The 17570-nt window shown below is 52.7% G+C and overlaps 1 protein-coding gene across 2 annotated transcripts in view; it reads right to left on the bottom strand.

Annotated features, from left to right (window-relative positions):
- Positions 1-16397, bottom strand: part of PPP5C (protein phosphatase 5 catalytic subunit) — a 41368-nt gene extending 24971 nt beyond the window's left edge. Inside the window, exons 1-2 of one of the 2 annotated variants that reach the window (XM_045380677.2) lie at positions 16267-16397; positions 9585-9826 (exon numbers count right to left, since the gene is read on the bottom strand). In XM_045380677.2, coding sequence (XP_045236612.1) covers positions 9585-9826; positions 16267-16387 — 363 coding nt within the window. In that variant the 5' untranslated portion in view covers positions 16388-16397. Of the gene's footprint in view, positions 1-9584; positions 9827-12565; positions 12667-16266 lie in introns of those variants that run through there. The other variant, XM_074023971.1, reaches the window with a different exon arrangement.
- Between the last annotated feature and the right edge of the window lie 1173 nt (positions 16398-17570).

Here is a 17570-nt window from a genome sequence, read left to right as displayed (position 1 = left end):
CGGGTCATGGCACTGGCATTCTGGTACTGGTGGCTGCACTTCTGGGCTGAAATTACACAGCATGCTTTTTATTTTTTTATTTTTATTTTTTTTGAGACGGAGTCTTGCTCTGTCACCCAGGCTGGAGTGCAGTGGCCGGATCTCAGCTCACTGCAAGCTCCGCCTCCCAGGTTCACGCCATTCTCCTGCCTCAGCCTCCCGAGTAGCTGGGACTACAGGCGCCTGCCACCTCGCCCGGCTAGTTTTTTTTTGTATTTTTTAGTAGAGATGGGGTTTCACCGTGTTAGCCAGGATGGTCTCGATCTCCTGACCTTGTGATCCGCCCGTCTCGGCCTCCCAAAGTGCTGGGATTACAGGCTTGAGCCACCGCGCCCAGCCAAGAGCATGCTTTTTAAATTGCAGCTGCTTCCAACTAAGCTGCATGAGGGTAAGTCTTCTTGCCCCAAAGAGAAGAGAAAATAGACCCCTCTGACCCACTGGATTCTTTAGGCAACCAGAGACTTTGCAGAGGTATGGGGACATTTTTCCATGCATGACGTGTTGGAGTCTTAAAGGGCCTCCCATTAGGAGAAGACCAGTAAGGACTCTAGCTCAGCCGGGAAGGTATGAGTAAGGGACTGGTCACTCTGATACCTAAAGCACTCTGCTGTCACAAGGGGATAAGAGATTCCAAGACACATAAGAACACGATTCACAGGCCAGGCGCAGTGGCTCACGCCTGTAATCCCAGCACTCTGGAAGGCCGAGGATGGGCAGATCACAAGGTCAGGAGATCAAGACCATCCTGGCCAACATGGTGAAACCCCATCTCTACTAAAAATACAAAAATTAGCCGGGCGTGGTAGCATGCGCCTGTAGTCCCAGCTACTCGGGAGGCTAAGTCAGGAGAATTGTTTGAACCCGAGAGGCAGAGATTGCAGTGAGCTGAGATTGCGCCACTGTACTCCAGCCTAGGCGACAGAGCAGACTCCATCTCAAAAAAAAAAAAAAAATTATTTTACAATCAGCTACTGTCAAAAATTTGCTGCTTCTTCAAGGAAATTCACAGAAAAGACCATGACAAGTATTCTTGAATACTGGTTTCTGATAACTTTGGGGATTATACCATTGAACTAGGTAAAAACTTTCAGAACTCTAACAAAAAAATGATGGTTCATGAATACAATATCAAGTAGAACGAGAATTAATTACTTGTTCACAGGCCTGAACTGATGGAAGACTGAAACGGTTTTTACGGCTTTTTGTTTGAAACAGTGCTGATTCCTCTTTTCAAAAATTTTTTTAATTTTTTGAGACAGGGTCTCACTGTTGCCCAGGCCGGAGTGCAGCGTCACAATCTTGGCTCACTGCAACCTCCGCCTCCCAGGTTCAAGCAATTCTCCTCATGCCTCAGCCTCCTGAGTAGCTGAGATTACAGGCATGCACCACCAAGTCCAGTTACATTTCTTTTTTATTTTATTTTAAAACATAATAATAACTTTCTTTTAACAGAGGCAGGGTTTCACTGTGTTGCCCAGGCTGGTCTTGAATGCCTGGACTTGAGTGATTCTCCTGCCTTGGCTTTCCAAAGGGCTGGGATTACAGGCGTGAGCCACCACAACTGGCTGGGTAAAGTATATTTTGGTGAGCAAAATTGAAACATGTACCTTTCTCTCTATCTGATTTCTCTAGAATTCACAAACTATTCATGAATATATTTTATGGCAATATAGTTATTTGCATAACAAAACAATAAGAATCTGTTTCCTTTTGTAACAGGACACACCGAAAACACTGGTTATTTTACCAAGGCTTTTTGACTGGAATAGCATATTTTCAGATATTACCTGACTGCTTTCAAAGATTGGGGTTGACTTTATAAACCCAACGACCTGGAAAAAGAGTGGCCTGGTTTGTTACCTACACAGTTCCCTTACAAGGTCCCTGACCTTTCAGTAAGTAAAGAATGTTATGGACCAGGCACGGTGGCTCATGCCTGTAATTCCAGCATTTTGGGAGGTCAAGGCAGGTGGATCACAAGGTCAGGAGTTCGAGACCAGCCTGGCCAATATGGTGAAACCCCATCTCTACTAAAAATACAAAAAAAAATTAGCCGGGCGTGTTGGTGCATAACTGTAATCCCAGCTGAGGGAGGCTGAGACGGGAGAACTGCTTGAACCTGGGAGTGGAGGCTGCAGTGAGCCAAGATTGCACCACTGCACTCCAGCCTGGGTGATAGAGTGATAGAGACAGAGGGAGATTCCGAGACTCCATCTCAAAAAAAAGAACGTTACTTTGTTATTTTGCTGGTGGCTCAAGCCTGTAATCCCAGCACTTTGGGAGGCTGAGGCAGGCAGACTGCTTGAACCCAGGAGTTCGAGACCAGCCTGGGTAACATGGTGAAACCCTATTTCTACAAAAAAATAAAAAAATTAGCTGAGCTTCATGGCACATGACTGTAGTTCCAGCAACTAGGGAGTCTGAGGTAAGAGTATCGCTTGGGCCTGGAGAGTCGAGGCTGCAAGTGAGCCACGATTGTGCAACTGCACTCCAGCCTGGGTGACAGAGCAAGAACCTGTCTCAAAAAAAAACGTCATTTTCTGACAGGCCTAGGAACCTCAAGATATTCTGGGATGTCGGGAAGGAATTCACCTAATTTGTAAGGTACAGGCAGAGTCTGATGGTGAATATTTGGCTTGGCTTTACAGCTTCAAAAGGCTTTTAAAAGTCTAATCTAGGTCAGAAGCGGTGGCTCATGCCTGTAATCCCAGCACTTTGGGAGGCCGAGGTGGGTGGATAGGTCACGAGTTCAAGACCAGCCTGGCCAACATAGTGAAACCCTGTCTCTACTAAAAATACAAAAATTAGCTGGACGTGGTAGCACATGCCTGTAATTCCAGCTACTCAGGAGGTGAGGCAGGAAAACTGCTTGAACCCAGGAGGTGGAGGCTGCAGTAAGCCAAGATTGCACCACTGCACTCCAGCCTGGCGACAGAGCGAGACTGTTAAAAAACAAACAAAAAGGCCGGACACAGTAGCTCATGCCTGTAATCCCAGCACTCTGTGAGGCCGAGGCGGGTGGATCACCTGAGGTCAGGAGTTCAAGACCAGCCTGGCCAACGTGGTGAAACCCCGTCTCTAGTGAAAACACAAAAATTAGGCCGGGCGCGGTGGCTCAAGCCTGTAATCCCAGCACTTTGGGAGGCCGAGGCGGGCGGATCACAAGGTCAGGAGATCGAGACCACAGTGAAACCCCGTCTCTACTAAAAATACAAAAAATTAGCCGGGCGCGGTGGCGGGCGCCTGTAGTCCCAGCTACTCAGGAGGCTGAGGCAGGAGAATGGCGGGAACCCGGGAGGCGGAGCTTGCAGTGAGCCGAGATCGCGCCACTGCACTCCAGCCTGGGCAACAGCGTGAGACTCCGTCTCAAAAAAAAAAAAAACAAAAATTAGCCAGGTGAGTGGCTGCGCGCGGTGACTCACGCCTGTAATCCCAGCACTTTGGGAGGCTGAGGTGGGTGGATCACGAGATCAGAAGATCGAGACCATCCTGGCTATCACGGTGAAACCCCGTCTCTACTAAAAATACAAAAAATTAGCCGGGTGTGGTGGCAGGCGTCAGTAGTCCCAGCTACTCAGGAGGCTGAGGCAGGAGAATAGCATGAACCCGGGAGGCGGAGCTTGCAGTGAGCCGAGATCACACCACTGCACTCTAGCCTGGGCGACAGAGCGAGACTCCGTCTGAAAAAAAAAAAAATTAGCCGGGTGTGTGGCAGGTGCCTGTAATCCCAGCTACTCAGGAGGCTGAAGCAGGAGAATCGCTTGAACCCAGGAGGCGGAAGTTGCAATGAGCCGAGATTGCGCCATTGCACTCCTGCCTGGGCGACAAGAGGAAAACTACATCTCGGGGGGGTGGGGGGGAAGTCTAATCTGAAATTCCTCACTTTCCAGAAAAGCCAACTTAAAAGGAGTCTATATGGTCAGTCACTAATCCTGCTGTACTTTATGCAAATAAAGTATAACACTTATTTTGAGAATAAATTGGTCCTGCTATTATTAGTGTCTTTGGTAAAACTGGGGGACTGGAGAGAGAAAAACGATGCTTCAGTAGCACATCTGTGTTGAGATTCTAGCCCTGACCATTGTTTGTGGGTTTTTATTATTTGCCTGCAGTTTGTACTGAATCTTGAATTCTATCTTGGCTACAGTAAGTCCCCAAAGCAGAAGCTGGGTTTCATTTTCCTCATGATGGGTTCAGTTGGCTCCCTAACTGGAAAAGGCTCTTTTTTTCATTCTGGCGTATACATTCTTGTTTTCATTATAATCCTTATGTGCATTATATTTCTACTATTTAAATTACTAATCTTGTTGCTTTACTTCCAAGAAAATGAAAATCCTGGTATCCTAAAGACTAGAGATGATTCAACACACAAGACGCAGCTGTATAAATCAGTGACTTGATTCAGGTCTTCTTTTTGCCACTCTGTGAGGCCATCCTACTTCAGTTTCTGGACACTCTGAAAATTCCTCACTGAGCCATCTCCTTCCCCCTCCCCCACATGGAACAGGCCTGCCCTAAAGTTAGCCTTCCTAGTGACGAGGGACACTCTGACACTCAGACTTTGATCAATGCTTTCGAGAAGAAAGATTTTGACTAAATGGGAAAAATGAGAAAGAAAATAAACTCTTCCTTGAGTAATGCAAACCCCCTTTAAATGATCGAGCCTAGAGAGGAACTGGAATGAGGGAGAAGTCATGTCCCACTCCCCACCTTGAGAAAAACTCATCCCCCGAAGCCACTGACTCTGTGGACTTGAGAGTAAGACTCCATAAACAGCTACACATCAACCTCACAATGCCATACACGGACACCATCACTTACACCCTGTAATTTAACAAGGTAGAGCCAATTACTCATCAATGTTATTTTTTAAACTAATGAGAGTTCCTGAAAAACACCCTTTGTAATCACTCCTCTCCTGATGTATCCTTTTGTCTTTAAAAGCTTGAGCTTATGTGTTCTCTAGAGCACTTCCCAAAATAACCTGAGGCTCCCAGGCTGGTCCTCAACCTTGGTCCAAATAAAATCTCTACTTATATTAATTTTGCCTCAGTTTCTTCCTTCAGGACAACAGGTATAAATGAAGAGATGGAGGAACATTTATGAGGGTAAAGGAATGAATAAATGAGTTATGAATTAAGAAAACTCCAGTATTACATCAACACTTTGAAAGAGGCTCAGAGTCAGAGGTGACATTGTCTCTAATCTCAATTATACCTAATGCCTGAAAGGGGGAAGCTATATATGTGCTGAGATCACGCCTGCTTTTGGAAACTGACAAGACTGAATAGAAACCTGCAAACCTGACTGGTCTCAGCCTGGGAGACATAATCATATAATGTGATGGACTAATTATTAATGACCTAATGGAGTTCTAGTAACAAACCGGCCAGTAGTACCTTTTGAGTTGCATATTCTTTGGATATAAGGGAACTGTGTTTGAAGACCACAGGTGGCCAGTGGTACTGGGAAATACAGGTTTGATATTCATCATGTCCTGTTTCCTGGCACACAACTCCTAAAATCTTTGCAATCTCCAAAGTGATGTGCCTTTTTGCATGCTCATGTGTTGACTGATGGCTAGCCACCTCTACGTAGCTTCAGGATGGGGGCTGGTCACTGGAATAATCAAAGTGGGACTGTAAGGTTGGAATGTTTCAGCGCCCCCTCCAACCTCTGGGAGGGGAGAAGGGCTGCAGGTGAAGTTGATCACCAATGGCCAATGGTATAATTAATCAAGCCTACATAATGAAACTTCCATAAAAACCCAAAAGGACTGGGTCCAGGGAGCTTCCGAATAGCTGAACACAAGGAGGTTCCTGAAGGGTGGTGCTCCAGGAGAGGGCGGGGAAGCTCTGCGCTCCATTCCACACGCCGCTCTGTGCATCTCCTCATCTGTATCCTTTGTAGCAGCCTTTATAATAAGCTGGTAAACGTGTTTCCCTGAATTCTATGAGGGAGTTCTCCTAGCAAATTAACTGAACCCAAGGAGTGGGTCACAGGAACGTTAATTAATACCCAGTCAGTCAGAATCACCGGCAAAATAAGGTCTTGTGATCAGCATCAGAACTGGGGGACAAGTGGGGACTAAGTCCTCAACCTGTGGAATCTAATGCAATCTCTTAGACAGATCCTGTCAGAATTGACTCAATTAGAGAACACCCAGCTGGTGTCCACTGCAGAATCGACTGCCTGGTTGCCGGTAGGGAGAAACTCCCACTCCCTTTCGTGACCAGTGGTCACAGAAACTTTCTGTGTTAATTGTTGACTGAGAGAAAAGAAAAAACACTTTGGGGCCGGGTACCGTGGCCCATGCTTGTAATCCCCGCCCTTTGGGAGGCTAAGGAGGGCAAATTACTTAAGCCTACGAGTTTGAGACCAGCCTAGACGACACAGTGAAACCCCATCTCCACAAAAATTACAAAAATTACCTGGGCATGATGGCGCACACCTGTAGCCCCAGCTACTTGGGAGGCTGAACTGGGAGGATCACTGAACCCAAGAGGCAGAGGTTGCAGTGAGCCAAGATTTGTGCCACTGCACTCCAGCCTGGGCGACAGAGCAAGACTGCCTCAAACAAAAAACAAAGAAAGAAAAAACTCTTTGGTTGTTATTTCTATATTCTCACCTCCTTTAACAGATGAGGACACTGAGGCTGGGAAAAAAGGCACTGGGAGCCATGCAGCTGCTACCCAATCTGAGCTGGCTGTGAACCTAGGCATCCTGAGCCCAGAGCCTGCCCCTCTAGCCCCTGCACTGGTGACCTCAGACCCTCTGCCTGCAGCCCACATGTAAAACAGGGATTTTTGTATCACACGCAACACTCATCTGTACTTGTGTAAATGAAAAGTAATTTCCATAAAACAATATTTATACACATTTGCTCCAAACAATGACCCGTTTTCTTTTCTCTATTTGACGAGGACAAAAGTGCTGAAGCTATTCAACTGATTGTGGCCCAGAAACAGTTACAAGCATGGATTGGGGGTTCAAGTCTCAGCTCTGCCACTTCCCTGCTGGGTGACCCTGGAGGAGGGACATCCCCTCTCTAGGCTTCAGGCTGAATTCAGGCTGAATTCAGGTGCACAAAGGGCTCCCAGCAGTGCTGGGCCCAGAGTGAGCAGACAGCTGAGGAAACTCAGGCTAAGGGGAGCTTCCTTGCCCAAGGTCAAGGTCACGTGTTTGCTCTGCTTCCCTGGCGAGCTCCTGGTCCAGCAGGAAACTCTAGCATCTGGCAAGCAGGAGGTCTAGTCTTGGGAAGATGAACTGCCCCAGGGCACACGGAGCCTGAAGAATTGTGCAGAAGGGAGCAGGGCTGGAGGCCTGCAGGCATGTGGATGGCCTGATGACAGGTAAGCCCTCAGGCTCATGTGGGGGTCCCCAATGCTGCTGGGAGAGCCCCCATGGGGAAATGGGCCATGACAATTTAGGTGCTGGGTGTTCTGTAAAAGGCTCTGAATTCCCCACCCCCTCAACCCTCCCTGCCATCTGCCAGGCCTGGGACATAGCTCAGACGTGGCATACCCACAAGATGGCTGAAGCCAACCAGTCCAGCCTCAGGGAGTATGCGGGCTTGGGCCCTAGACTGGGCCAGAGCCTTGAAAAGAGCTCCTGCTCCTTACCCTGGGGAAAGACGCTCCTGCAGCCCCACATGCGACGAAGACCCTGCCCGAAACCTGTCCTTGGGGCTCCTCTCTTCTGCCCCACTGTCTCCCCAGGCCCCCTTCTCACCTGGAGCCCTGCCCCAACCCAACACCGACTGTCCTTCTTGGTTACTCATTACTGAGCCCTGCAGCTCGTGACCTTTACTCAACCACGTCATCACAGCCACTGCCACCCAGAGGTGGCCACTCCTCCCGTCACCATTTTCTAGATGAGGACACCAAGAGACAATGAGGGAGGGGCTTGGTCAAGAATGGCTTGAGAGCCCAAGTTGGGAAGGCCTCTGCTCTGCTGTCCCTGCTCCAACCCTTCTAGGTGTCACCCTAACCCCCCGCCACATCTCTGCCCCCATCCTAACACGTGTCCCCTAGCCCCATGTTTGGCTCAAGGCTTCACCTGGCTTGAAGTCCACCCTCCACCCCAGCGGCCAATAGCCGGTCCAGTCATCTGAGCTGGCTCCACCGACTGCAGACTCATGATTCTCAGCCCCACACCAACTGCAGACTCATGGCTCCCAGCTCCCTGGTTGCCCCTCCCTACATGACAGAAGCAGCTCCAAGTGTGATGGCTGCAACCGAAGGAGGGAGTGAAGTGTCTGTGTGTGGCGGCAGGATAACAATCCTCTCGACACACAAGACACACAGCCCCTGCTGCACCGTCCCCACGCGCAGGACAAACACACGTCCCCATCTCAGGGAGCGAACTCTGAGGTGGGAGAGACAAGGCCCTGAGGGCCAGACCTCCTGGGTTCAAATCCCAGCTCTGCCGCTAACCAGATGGGCAGGTGACTTCACCCCTTAGGGGCTCAGTTTCCTCATCCGTGCAAGGGGAGTAATCCCAGTTCCCACGTCCCAGGGTGCTGCGATGATTCAGCCAGCCTCCCTGAAGGAAGGTGCAGAGCATACCTGGTGTGAAGGTGTGCGCTCGCTCTGCAGGGCCTCACGCATCAGGATTTTCATCAGGTGGCTGAGGGCACTAGAGAATTCTCACTGTGCCCTAGGTCCCCTCCCTCATCAGCATATCACACACATCCCGCTTGCTGTCCCTGGCAGCGTTATCACCCTTCCTGTTTTTTCTTTTTTTTTTTTTTTGAGACAGGGTCTCACTGTGTCCCCCAGGCTAGAGTGCAGTGGTGAGAGCACAGCTCACTGCAGCCTTGAGCTCCTGGGCTCAAGTGATCCTCTTGCCTCAGCCTCCTGAGTAGCTGGGACTAAAAGTGTGTGCCACCACGTTTGGTTTATTTTTGTATTTTTTGTAGAGATGAGGTCTCCTCCCCATGTGGCCCAGGCTTGTCTTAAACTCCTGGGCTCAAGCAATCCTCCCACTCTGGCCTCCCAAAGTGCTGGGATTACTGTCGTGAGCCACCGCGCCCGACTTCCCTTCCTCTTTCCTTCGAAGTGCAGATCCTCATCTGCAATTATTTTGCTAACCTATTCAGCGGTGGGTTTTCTGCCTGCCCCTGAAAGACAAGCTCTACCAGAAGAAGGGAGGCTGTGTGGCTCCTGTCCAGCACCGGCACTAACAATGACAGTCACCATCAGGTGAACCATCACAGGACGCGACCCTGCGCCGGGTACTGGTCTACTCATGTGAAAAGCAGAAGCTCACTTTTCCTCACAGCTGCCCTTCAGGCTGATCCTCTCGTTCTCCTCATTTCACAGATGCGGAAAGGAAGGTGCAGAGAGGCAGGGTAACTGGCCCAGGGTCACAAAGTGTGAGATGACTGAGCAGAGCTGTGGCCTGGGCCCAGGGCCCCACAGGCACTCGCTGGCTGGCTAAGTGGTGACTAGAGGCGTGAATGGCTCCTCACACCCATCCCCGCCAGCCTGGCCCTCGGTATCCGCCTGGCTCAGGTGCCAGGCCTGGCCCACTCCCCAGCTCACCGTCTCGTAGTCTCGCAGCGCGGCCCGGAACTTGCCCAGTGCCATGTTGCTGGCAGCCCGGCGGTAATAACCCTTGATGTATTTCTTGTCCAGCTCGATGGCCCGCGTGGCATCTCCCAGTGCGTAGCCATAGCACTCGGTGCGCAGGTAGGCCAGGCTGCGGTTGCCATAGTAGATGGCATTGCTGGGGTTCAGCTCGATGGCCTGGCTGTAGAACTTGATGGCGTTCTCATAGTCCTTGGCTGCGGAGATGCAGGAAGAGGCATGAGGCAGTGCTCCAACCCCGCGAGGACAGGCCCCGGGCTGGGTGACGCCCAGTCTCCCTGTTCACAGACGGGGAAGCTGAGGGCCACTCTGAGCCCAGAGACATCTCTGCAGCCTGCCCCTCCTGCCTGTCCCAACCACCCTAGCTCAGGGCTTGTCCTCTCGGCCACAATCTCCAGGACTGAAGAGATTCCACACACCCGCCCGCTCAACCCTCCAGCCCCAAGCTGGGCACTAGCAGCAGACCGAGGGAAGAGCACTCCAAGAGCAAGAAGAGCAGGTGCAGAGGCCCAGAGGTGGCTGAGCCTTGTCTGAGCGCCAGTGAGAGCCGGGGCAGCTGGGCACAGTGGGCAGGGGGAGGACAGATGAGACAGGGAGGCTGGTGGGACAGATCCCTGGGCCCCGAGCAGCCACAGCGAGGTCTGGACATTGATGTTCTAAGTGTGGAGTGACAGGATGTGACATCTGGCCAAGCAGAGGTCGGATTTTTATTTGAGATGAACTACAGCTGTGCCCTGCATTTACATCGTGACCTGTGGAATCCTCATGTCTCCACGGGAGTAAGGACCATCTGGTGCTCACCTCACAGACAAGCCATGGAGGTCTTGCTCAAGGTCAAATGCCCTGTCTGTACCTGCAGAGCCAGGCTTGATCCCTCCCTCATGCCCATTTGACAGGCAGGAGAGCCAAGGCTTGCACAGCCTTAGAGGCTTGTCCCCACTGGGGGCCGTGATGTACCAGGGCCATGCAGGGCTTTAGTACACAGGTCCCTTCACTGAACTCTCACAAGCCCGGGGATATGGCATTACCCTGTCTCCAAATCTGGGGACTGAAGCTCAGGGAGGAAAGGCCTGTGCTCAAGGTCACACAGCGGGTGACAAGCGGGCCTTCTGAGCCAGGCCAAGACCAAAAGGTTCCCACTTTCACGCCCCATGCCATGGTGACCTCTGGGCAGCAGCGTGGCACAGGGGCAGGCACAGAGGCAGGAGCAGGTGGCCTGGGCCCAGTCCCTAGCTCTGCCTTTTACTACCTGGGTATCCCTGGGCTACTGAGGAACCCCCTGTGGACTGGGGTTTCCTAGAGTCCTTCTACCAGCAGCCCTGAACAGAGTCCCCAGCCTCACTCCCATTTTAATGTTCTCAAGAGCACTCCGACAGTCTTTCGACCCACAGCCCTGCCCTCCCCAGACAGTGGTGCCCAGTGTTTAGGGTTGGGGCAGCTCAGAGGGGACACCAGGGCTGAGACCTGGAGGATGGGAGTCAGCTGGGTGAAGAGATGGAAGAAGAGAGTCCCAGGCTCCATGAGTGGCTCCAGAGGAAAAGGAAGGAGGGAGGCAGAGAGAGATGGGGACTGACATTACAGAAGGGAGAAGCAACAATCTAACAACAATCCTCTTTGCCAGGCTAACTCCTGGCAATCTTTCAAATGGCTCACGTGTCCCCTCCTCCGGGAAGCCCTCCTTTACCCCCAGGCTGAGTCAGGCCCCCGACTGGGCTGCCCCAGTCCCTGGGCTCTCCTGTGCCTGCCCTGTCCACTCTCATTGTCACTGTTAAGTAATGAGTGTGTCCCTCCATAGCTGTGAGCCCCAGGAGGGCAGGGCCCGGGACTTCCCAGAAACAAGCAAGGGCAGAACCAGGCAGCCCAGATCTGACCGACCCTCCCTGGAATGCCAGAGCCTTCGAGGACTCCTTCAGGCCTCCTGGCTGTGGTCCAGAGGCCGCCTGGCCAGCACTCCTGATGGGGCAGCTGTTACTCCAGTGGCACAGGGAGGGGAGCCTGGAGTCTCAGGGCCTGCCACCCGGCTCTGCAGATCTTTAACTCGAGGCCGCAGGCAAGCAGCCTCCTCTTTCTGAGCTCTGCCTCACTGGGTGGCTGTGAGGGTTTTATGAACTTGTGTAAGAAAACTGGCTGCGGCTGGGCGCGGTGGCTCAAGCCTGTAATCCCAGCACTTTGGGAGGCTGAGATGGGCGGATCACGAGGTCAGGAGATCGAGACCATCCTGGCTAACATGGTGAAACCCCGTCTCTACTAAAAAATACAAAAAACTAGCCGGGCGAGGTGGCGGGTGCCTGTAGTCCCAGCTACTCGGGAGGCTGAGGCAGGAGAAGGGCGTAAACCCGGGAGGCGGAGCTTGCAGTGAGCTGAGATCCGGCCACTGCACTCCAGCCTGGACGACAGAGCGAGACTCCGTCTCAAAAAAAAAAAAAAGAAAAGAAAACTGGCTGCAGCAAAAGAAGCGGGCAAAAGAAGTGAATGCATGAGTGACTAAATGAAGGGAAGAAGTGAAGGGAAGAAGAGGAAATGGGAGGAGCCAGTACTCCACGGGTCGACCCACATGCCATATCCTGGCCCTGTTCTATGTGCTTTACAAACAGGATCATATTTAAGCCTCAAGACATTCCCCATTTTAGATGCAAGGAAACAGAGGCCCAGAGAGGTTAAATCATTTGTCCAGGTGTCATCAACCATGTAGAGAAAGACACAGGGTTTGAACCCAGGCAGCCTGAGCTCTCAACCGTGGCCTGCTCCCTCCCCACAAGCTCTTAGACCTGGAGCCTCTTTAGGGGTTAAGCGTAAGCCCCCACCCCCGATTTTACAGAAGCAGGGCACGGAGGCCCAGAGAGAGGGGAAGACAGTTGAGACACTTCCCTTTGACTCAGACCTGAGACGGGGACCCGGCTCTGCCCCCAGGATTTCTGGAATAGGCCTGAACTTACAGAGCAATCAGCCACAGTTGAGGGGACAGTCCTCTGAGCCCCGGGACCTCTCTTCTCCCTGCTGGGGCCCCTCTTCTCCTCAACAGGGCCAGTATGGCTCTGGGAGGAAGCTGAACATGGGAGCCAAGCACGTGGCGAGGAAGGGGATATCCGGGCCCCGCTGCTCACACACTCTGACCTTGGGCAAGTGGTTTCACTTCTCTGAGCCTTGCTTCCTTTATAAAATAAACAGGGCCACTCCTAGCCATCTCCCAGCCTCCGGGCAGGATTAAACCCCACGGTGTAGTACCTGGCCACCACAAGGCTCAATTAAGGTGAACTGTAATTATTCTTTTTATTGCTATTCCCACAGCCCTGGAGCCTGGGGCGCTGTGCCTGCTACTGCCTGCCAGACAGCGAGGGGCCTGGGCCAGCAGGGCCGTTCTCCTCTGTAACAGCTCAGTGCCAGGCCCCTCTGGCTGCCTGCCCAGCCCCAGGACTCCTGAGAGCCTGGATCCCAGGTCCTGGGGGACAACGGGCTCCTCCCAATGGCAGCTGTGGCCCAGAATTCTGACACGGCCTGAGCAGCAACCCTCATGCAGGCTGCTCCCATCACAGGGAAGTCCAGCTTCCACCCCATCACCCAGCTGAGACTGAGCCTCATCCAGGACTCCTCCCGATCCCTCAGCTCCCAAAGCCTGGCAGTCACTTCGCTTCTTTTGCCAAGTCAGCCTCCTGAACATTTCTCAGATCCAGCCACTCCCTTCTAACCCTCCAGCCCCACCCAGCCCTGGCCTGGCCTCTCCTACCCAGGTTCTTGGCTCAGCCTCTACCTGGCCTCACAGTCTCTTCTCCTGCCCCACCAGAGGGGTGTCCCTAAAGCACAAACCTGACCGTGTCCTTTCCCTACTCAGAACCTCCCAGGGCTCCCCAGAGCCCCATCCCCCCACCACCCCACCCCAGAAAGCCCTGCCTCCTTCCCACAGCCCTGCGCAATCTGCTCCCCGCAGCTTCATCGTAACCTCCTCCAGCCTCCTACTCACGGCCTCCATGCCAGGTTCCGCTCACCTTTGGGCCTTTGCCACCTGTTTTTTTTTTTTTTCTGCCTGGAGTACCGTCTACCCTCTCTCCAGGCAGCCACTCTCACTTCCTCTCTGAAACACTTCTTGAATCTATTTCTGTCCCTCCAGCCTGGTTGGCGATCACCACCCCTCACCTGTCCACTAATCTAGCCTCCTTCCTGTCTTACCCTGGAGTCCAGTCTCTGCATGGCAGCCAGGGATCTTTTCTGAATGGTAACTGAACCACGGCACCCCACTCTTGAAACATCCCATGGCATCGACCACCCTCAGGATGACACCCACATTCCCCAATCTGACTTCCAAGGTTCTACCTCTGGCCTCATCTCTCACTGGTCCTACCTCCCTCTCATGGCTCCCACCAGATCAAACTTCTCCATACTTTGCTTCTGCTCCTGCTGGAGGCCAACTCTTTTCCAGGGGTCCAGATCCTTTCCACCTCCACCTTCTCCAGGGTTTTGCTGCTGCAAGTCTCCCCTCTCACATGCAGAATCAATTCTCCATCTCTACTGGACTCTACTCTCTTCCATCCTTACAAAAAATCCATCTTCCCCTGACACTGCATGTTGTTTTTTTTTTTTTTTTTCTGTCTGTTGCCCAGTCTAGAATGCAGTGACGTGATCTTGGTTCACTGCAGCCTCTGCCTCCCAGGTTCAAGCGATTCTCCTGCCTCAGCCTCCCCAGTAGCTGGGACTACAGGTGTGTGCCACCACACCCGACTAATTTTTTAGTAGAGACGACGTTTCACCATGTTGGCCAGGCTGCTCTTGAACTCCTGCGCACGTTCACTTCTTACCACCCTCCCCCATTTCTCCACTCTTCTTCAGAACCAATACTCCTAACACTTAACATTTGCTCTCTCCACTCCCTCCCTTCCCATTCACTCTTCAGCGCCCTCTTGGCTGCACCAGCCCCGTCATTCCCCAACAACTGCTCCTGTCAACATCACCATCAGCATCCACGGAGCCAAAGCCAATGGCCAGTGCTCGCCTTGGCAGCATCGGACTCAGGGCACCAGCTCCTTGTTCTATAAGCGCTCTCTTCTCTCCGCCTTCCCGACACCTTTCCTGGCTTCCTTTCCACCTCACTAAGCGGTCCTCCTTAGCCTCCCCCTCTTCCACTCGGGATCTGTCCTAAGTCCCCTCTCTAGACCCTCTTACTAGATTATCTCATCCATTCCCAACCATAGTTTGATCACACCCAAATTCTTCTCCAGTCCAGACTGTGCCATTTACTTACTCAGTGTGTCCTCCTGTAGGGCCAGGAGTGGTGGCTCACGCCTGTAATCCCACCACTTTGAGAGGCTGAGGTGGGCGGATCACCTGTGGTCAGGGTTTCGAGACCAGCCTGGCCAACACAGCGAAACCCCGTCTCCACTAAAAATACAAAAATTAGGTGGGCATGGTGGTGTGCATGCGCATCTATAATCCCAGCCACTCGGGAGGCTGACGCAGGAGAATCACTTGAACCAGGGAGGCGGACGTTGCAGTGAGCTGAGATTGCGCCATTGCACTCTGGCCTGGGCAACACGAGTGAAACTCCGTCTCAAAAAAAAAAAAAAATTCCAAACTGCTCTTTGCAATGACTCGGGGAGACCCTGCATGATCTGCCCTCTGTCCTAATCTCATCTTGCTATTGGTCTCCCGCTAACTAGCAAAAGCCCCAGCCATGCCAGTGTCCTTTCATTCCCCACCCCAGGGCCTTTGCACAGGCTGCCTTAACTCCCTGGAACACTCCTCTCCAGTTCTTCCTCTGTGAGTTTCAGCTTAAATGCTTCCTGCTCAGTAAGGCCTTCCCCCACTACCCTATCTAAAGTAGCCTCCAACCCTTATTCTCTACTTCATCACGCTGCTGGTTTGCTTTCAAAGCACTCATCACAATTTAAGTATTTTACTTATTTACATGTTTTTTTTTTTTTCACGTCTGGTTCACCTGCAAAATTACAAGCTAAGGACAGGACCACATCTCTCTCCTTCACTGCTATATCCCTAGAGTCAAGCACAGTCCTTGGCACATAACAGGTACTCAATAAATATTTGTTGAATTAATGAATGAATGGGTGCCCCACACTTGACTCTTTCTCAATATTCTAAGTGACACTATTCTTGGGGATCCCCACCCCTACTCCCAAGGCCCCCACCATCACATTCCTTTTCCTCGGTCAGCCCAAATCTCCTACTTCCTTGTTCCGCCCATCTAATGATCCATTCCCCACCCCCACGATTGCCGCCTCTATTGGGACTGTCCCTCCTCTACTCCCCAGTTGGCGGCACCCACCCCAGGACTCCCCACTTGGTAGCGCCATCACTCACTCCCCCACCACATGTCACTGCCTGGTAGCGCCCTCTACAGGCCTCACGTTTGGTAGCGCCCTCATTCCAGTCCCCCTCTCGCCCCACAATTGGTGACGCCCTCCTCAGTCTCTCCACTGAGTAGCACCCGCTCCGCACGCCACTCCTATGTATCACTCTCCGAAGCCCCCTATGTCGCCCCTTGGTAGCGCCATCCTGGGCCTCCCCACGCCCAGTCACTTGGTAGTGCCTGCCCCGCGCCCAGACTGCAGCTCCGCGTTGCCATGGTTCCGCGCGGGCCCGGCACCCTCGGCCTGAGCCGCTGTCCACCCTCCCTGCTAGGCGGGCGCACCTTTGAAGTAGTCATTGGCCTGAGTCTTGAGCTCCTCTGCCCGCTTCAGAGCGCCATCAGCCGGGTGCTCGTCCCGGGGGGGCTCAGCACACTCAGTCCGCTCGCCCTCCGCCATCGCCATGCCGCAAAGCGACCCCTACCCTGGCAACGGCCGCCAGCGGCACCCGGCCGAACCGTCGCGAAGGAGCGCCGGGTGGCCGCCGCCGCTGCCGCACAAGTGTCGTAAAGCGCGGGCCCTGAAGGGGCCCTTCACGCGCCTGCGCAGGTCCCTCTCGCCATAGAGCGCGCGGAGGACAAGGTGACCAGAGGGTCCCCGGACGGTACCCCTGGTAGAGAGAACCAATAGGGAATGAGAGAAGGGGCGCGCGGGGAAACAGAGCTGGTGTGGCCTCTGCTCCCAAAGTTACCGTGTTCCAAGGCTGTAAAAAGTTTCTCGGTTCTTAAAGTGGGATTTCCCTGCTGTCCTCTAGGGTTGGGGGGTGGGTTGTGAATGTCGCTGGCGGGTGTGGCTGCTTTGCAAGGCAGCGCCATGCCCTACGCGGAGCCGGACCCGGGCGTCGAGCCCTATTGTCAGCTACCTGTGTGACCTTGAACAAATCTTCCCTTCCTCTCTAGGGCCTCAGTTACCCATCTCTGAAAAATGGGTGGCTTCTCAAGCCAAAAAAGGTCCAACCCTGAGGGTGTTTCTGAGTTTTTAAATGAAGGCACTCTGGATTTCAAGTCCTGAGCAAGGCTCAGAAGTGTGTTGCACCATCCCCTTTCTTCCTGTGTTCAGCTTCCCAAATCCTGAATCTTCAAATAAACTCTCCTGTTTGCCTTTTTACAGATTCTCTTGTCTGAGATCACAGCGTTGATTGCATGCACTCTGCCTCCCTCATTTACCCTTCACATGGCAGCTAGAGGTTTGGTTTTGTTTTATTTTGTTTTGTTTTGAGAGGGAGTCTCCCTCTGTCGACCAGGCTGGAGTGCAGTGGCGCAATCTAGGCGCACTGCAACCTCTGCCTCCCGGGGTTCAAGCGATTCTCCTGCCTCAGCCTCCCGAGTAGCTGGGATTACAGGTGCCTGCCACCACGCCCGGTTAATTTTTGTATTTTAATAGAAACGGGGTTTCACCACGTTGGCCAGGCTGGCCTCACTGCCGACTTCAAGCTATCTGCCCACCTCGGCCTCTCAAAGTGCTGGGATTACAAGAGTGAGCCACTGCACCTGGCCGAGGGATCTTTCTAAGACATAATAAAACCATGGCACACCCTCACTCCCAGCCTTCCATGGCCCCAGCACCCTTAGGAGAAAACCCAAACTCC

Source organism: Macaca fascicularis, chromosome 19, assembly GCF_037993035.2.
Source record: "Macaca fascicularis isolate 582-1 chromosome 19, T2T-MFA8v1.1".
In the NCBI taxonomy this organism is placed as follows: Eukaryota; Metazoa; Chordata; class Mammalia; order Primates; family Cercopithecidae; genus Macaca; species Macaca fascicularis.
The sequence above is the reverse complement of the archived record's forward strand: the minus strand, read 5'-3'. Positions and strand labels throughout refer to the sequence as shown.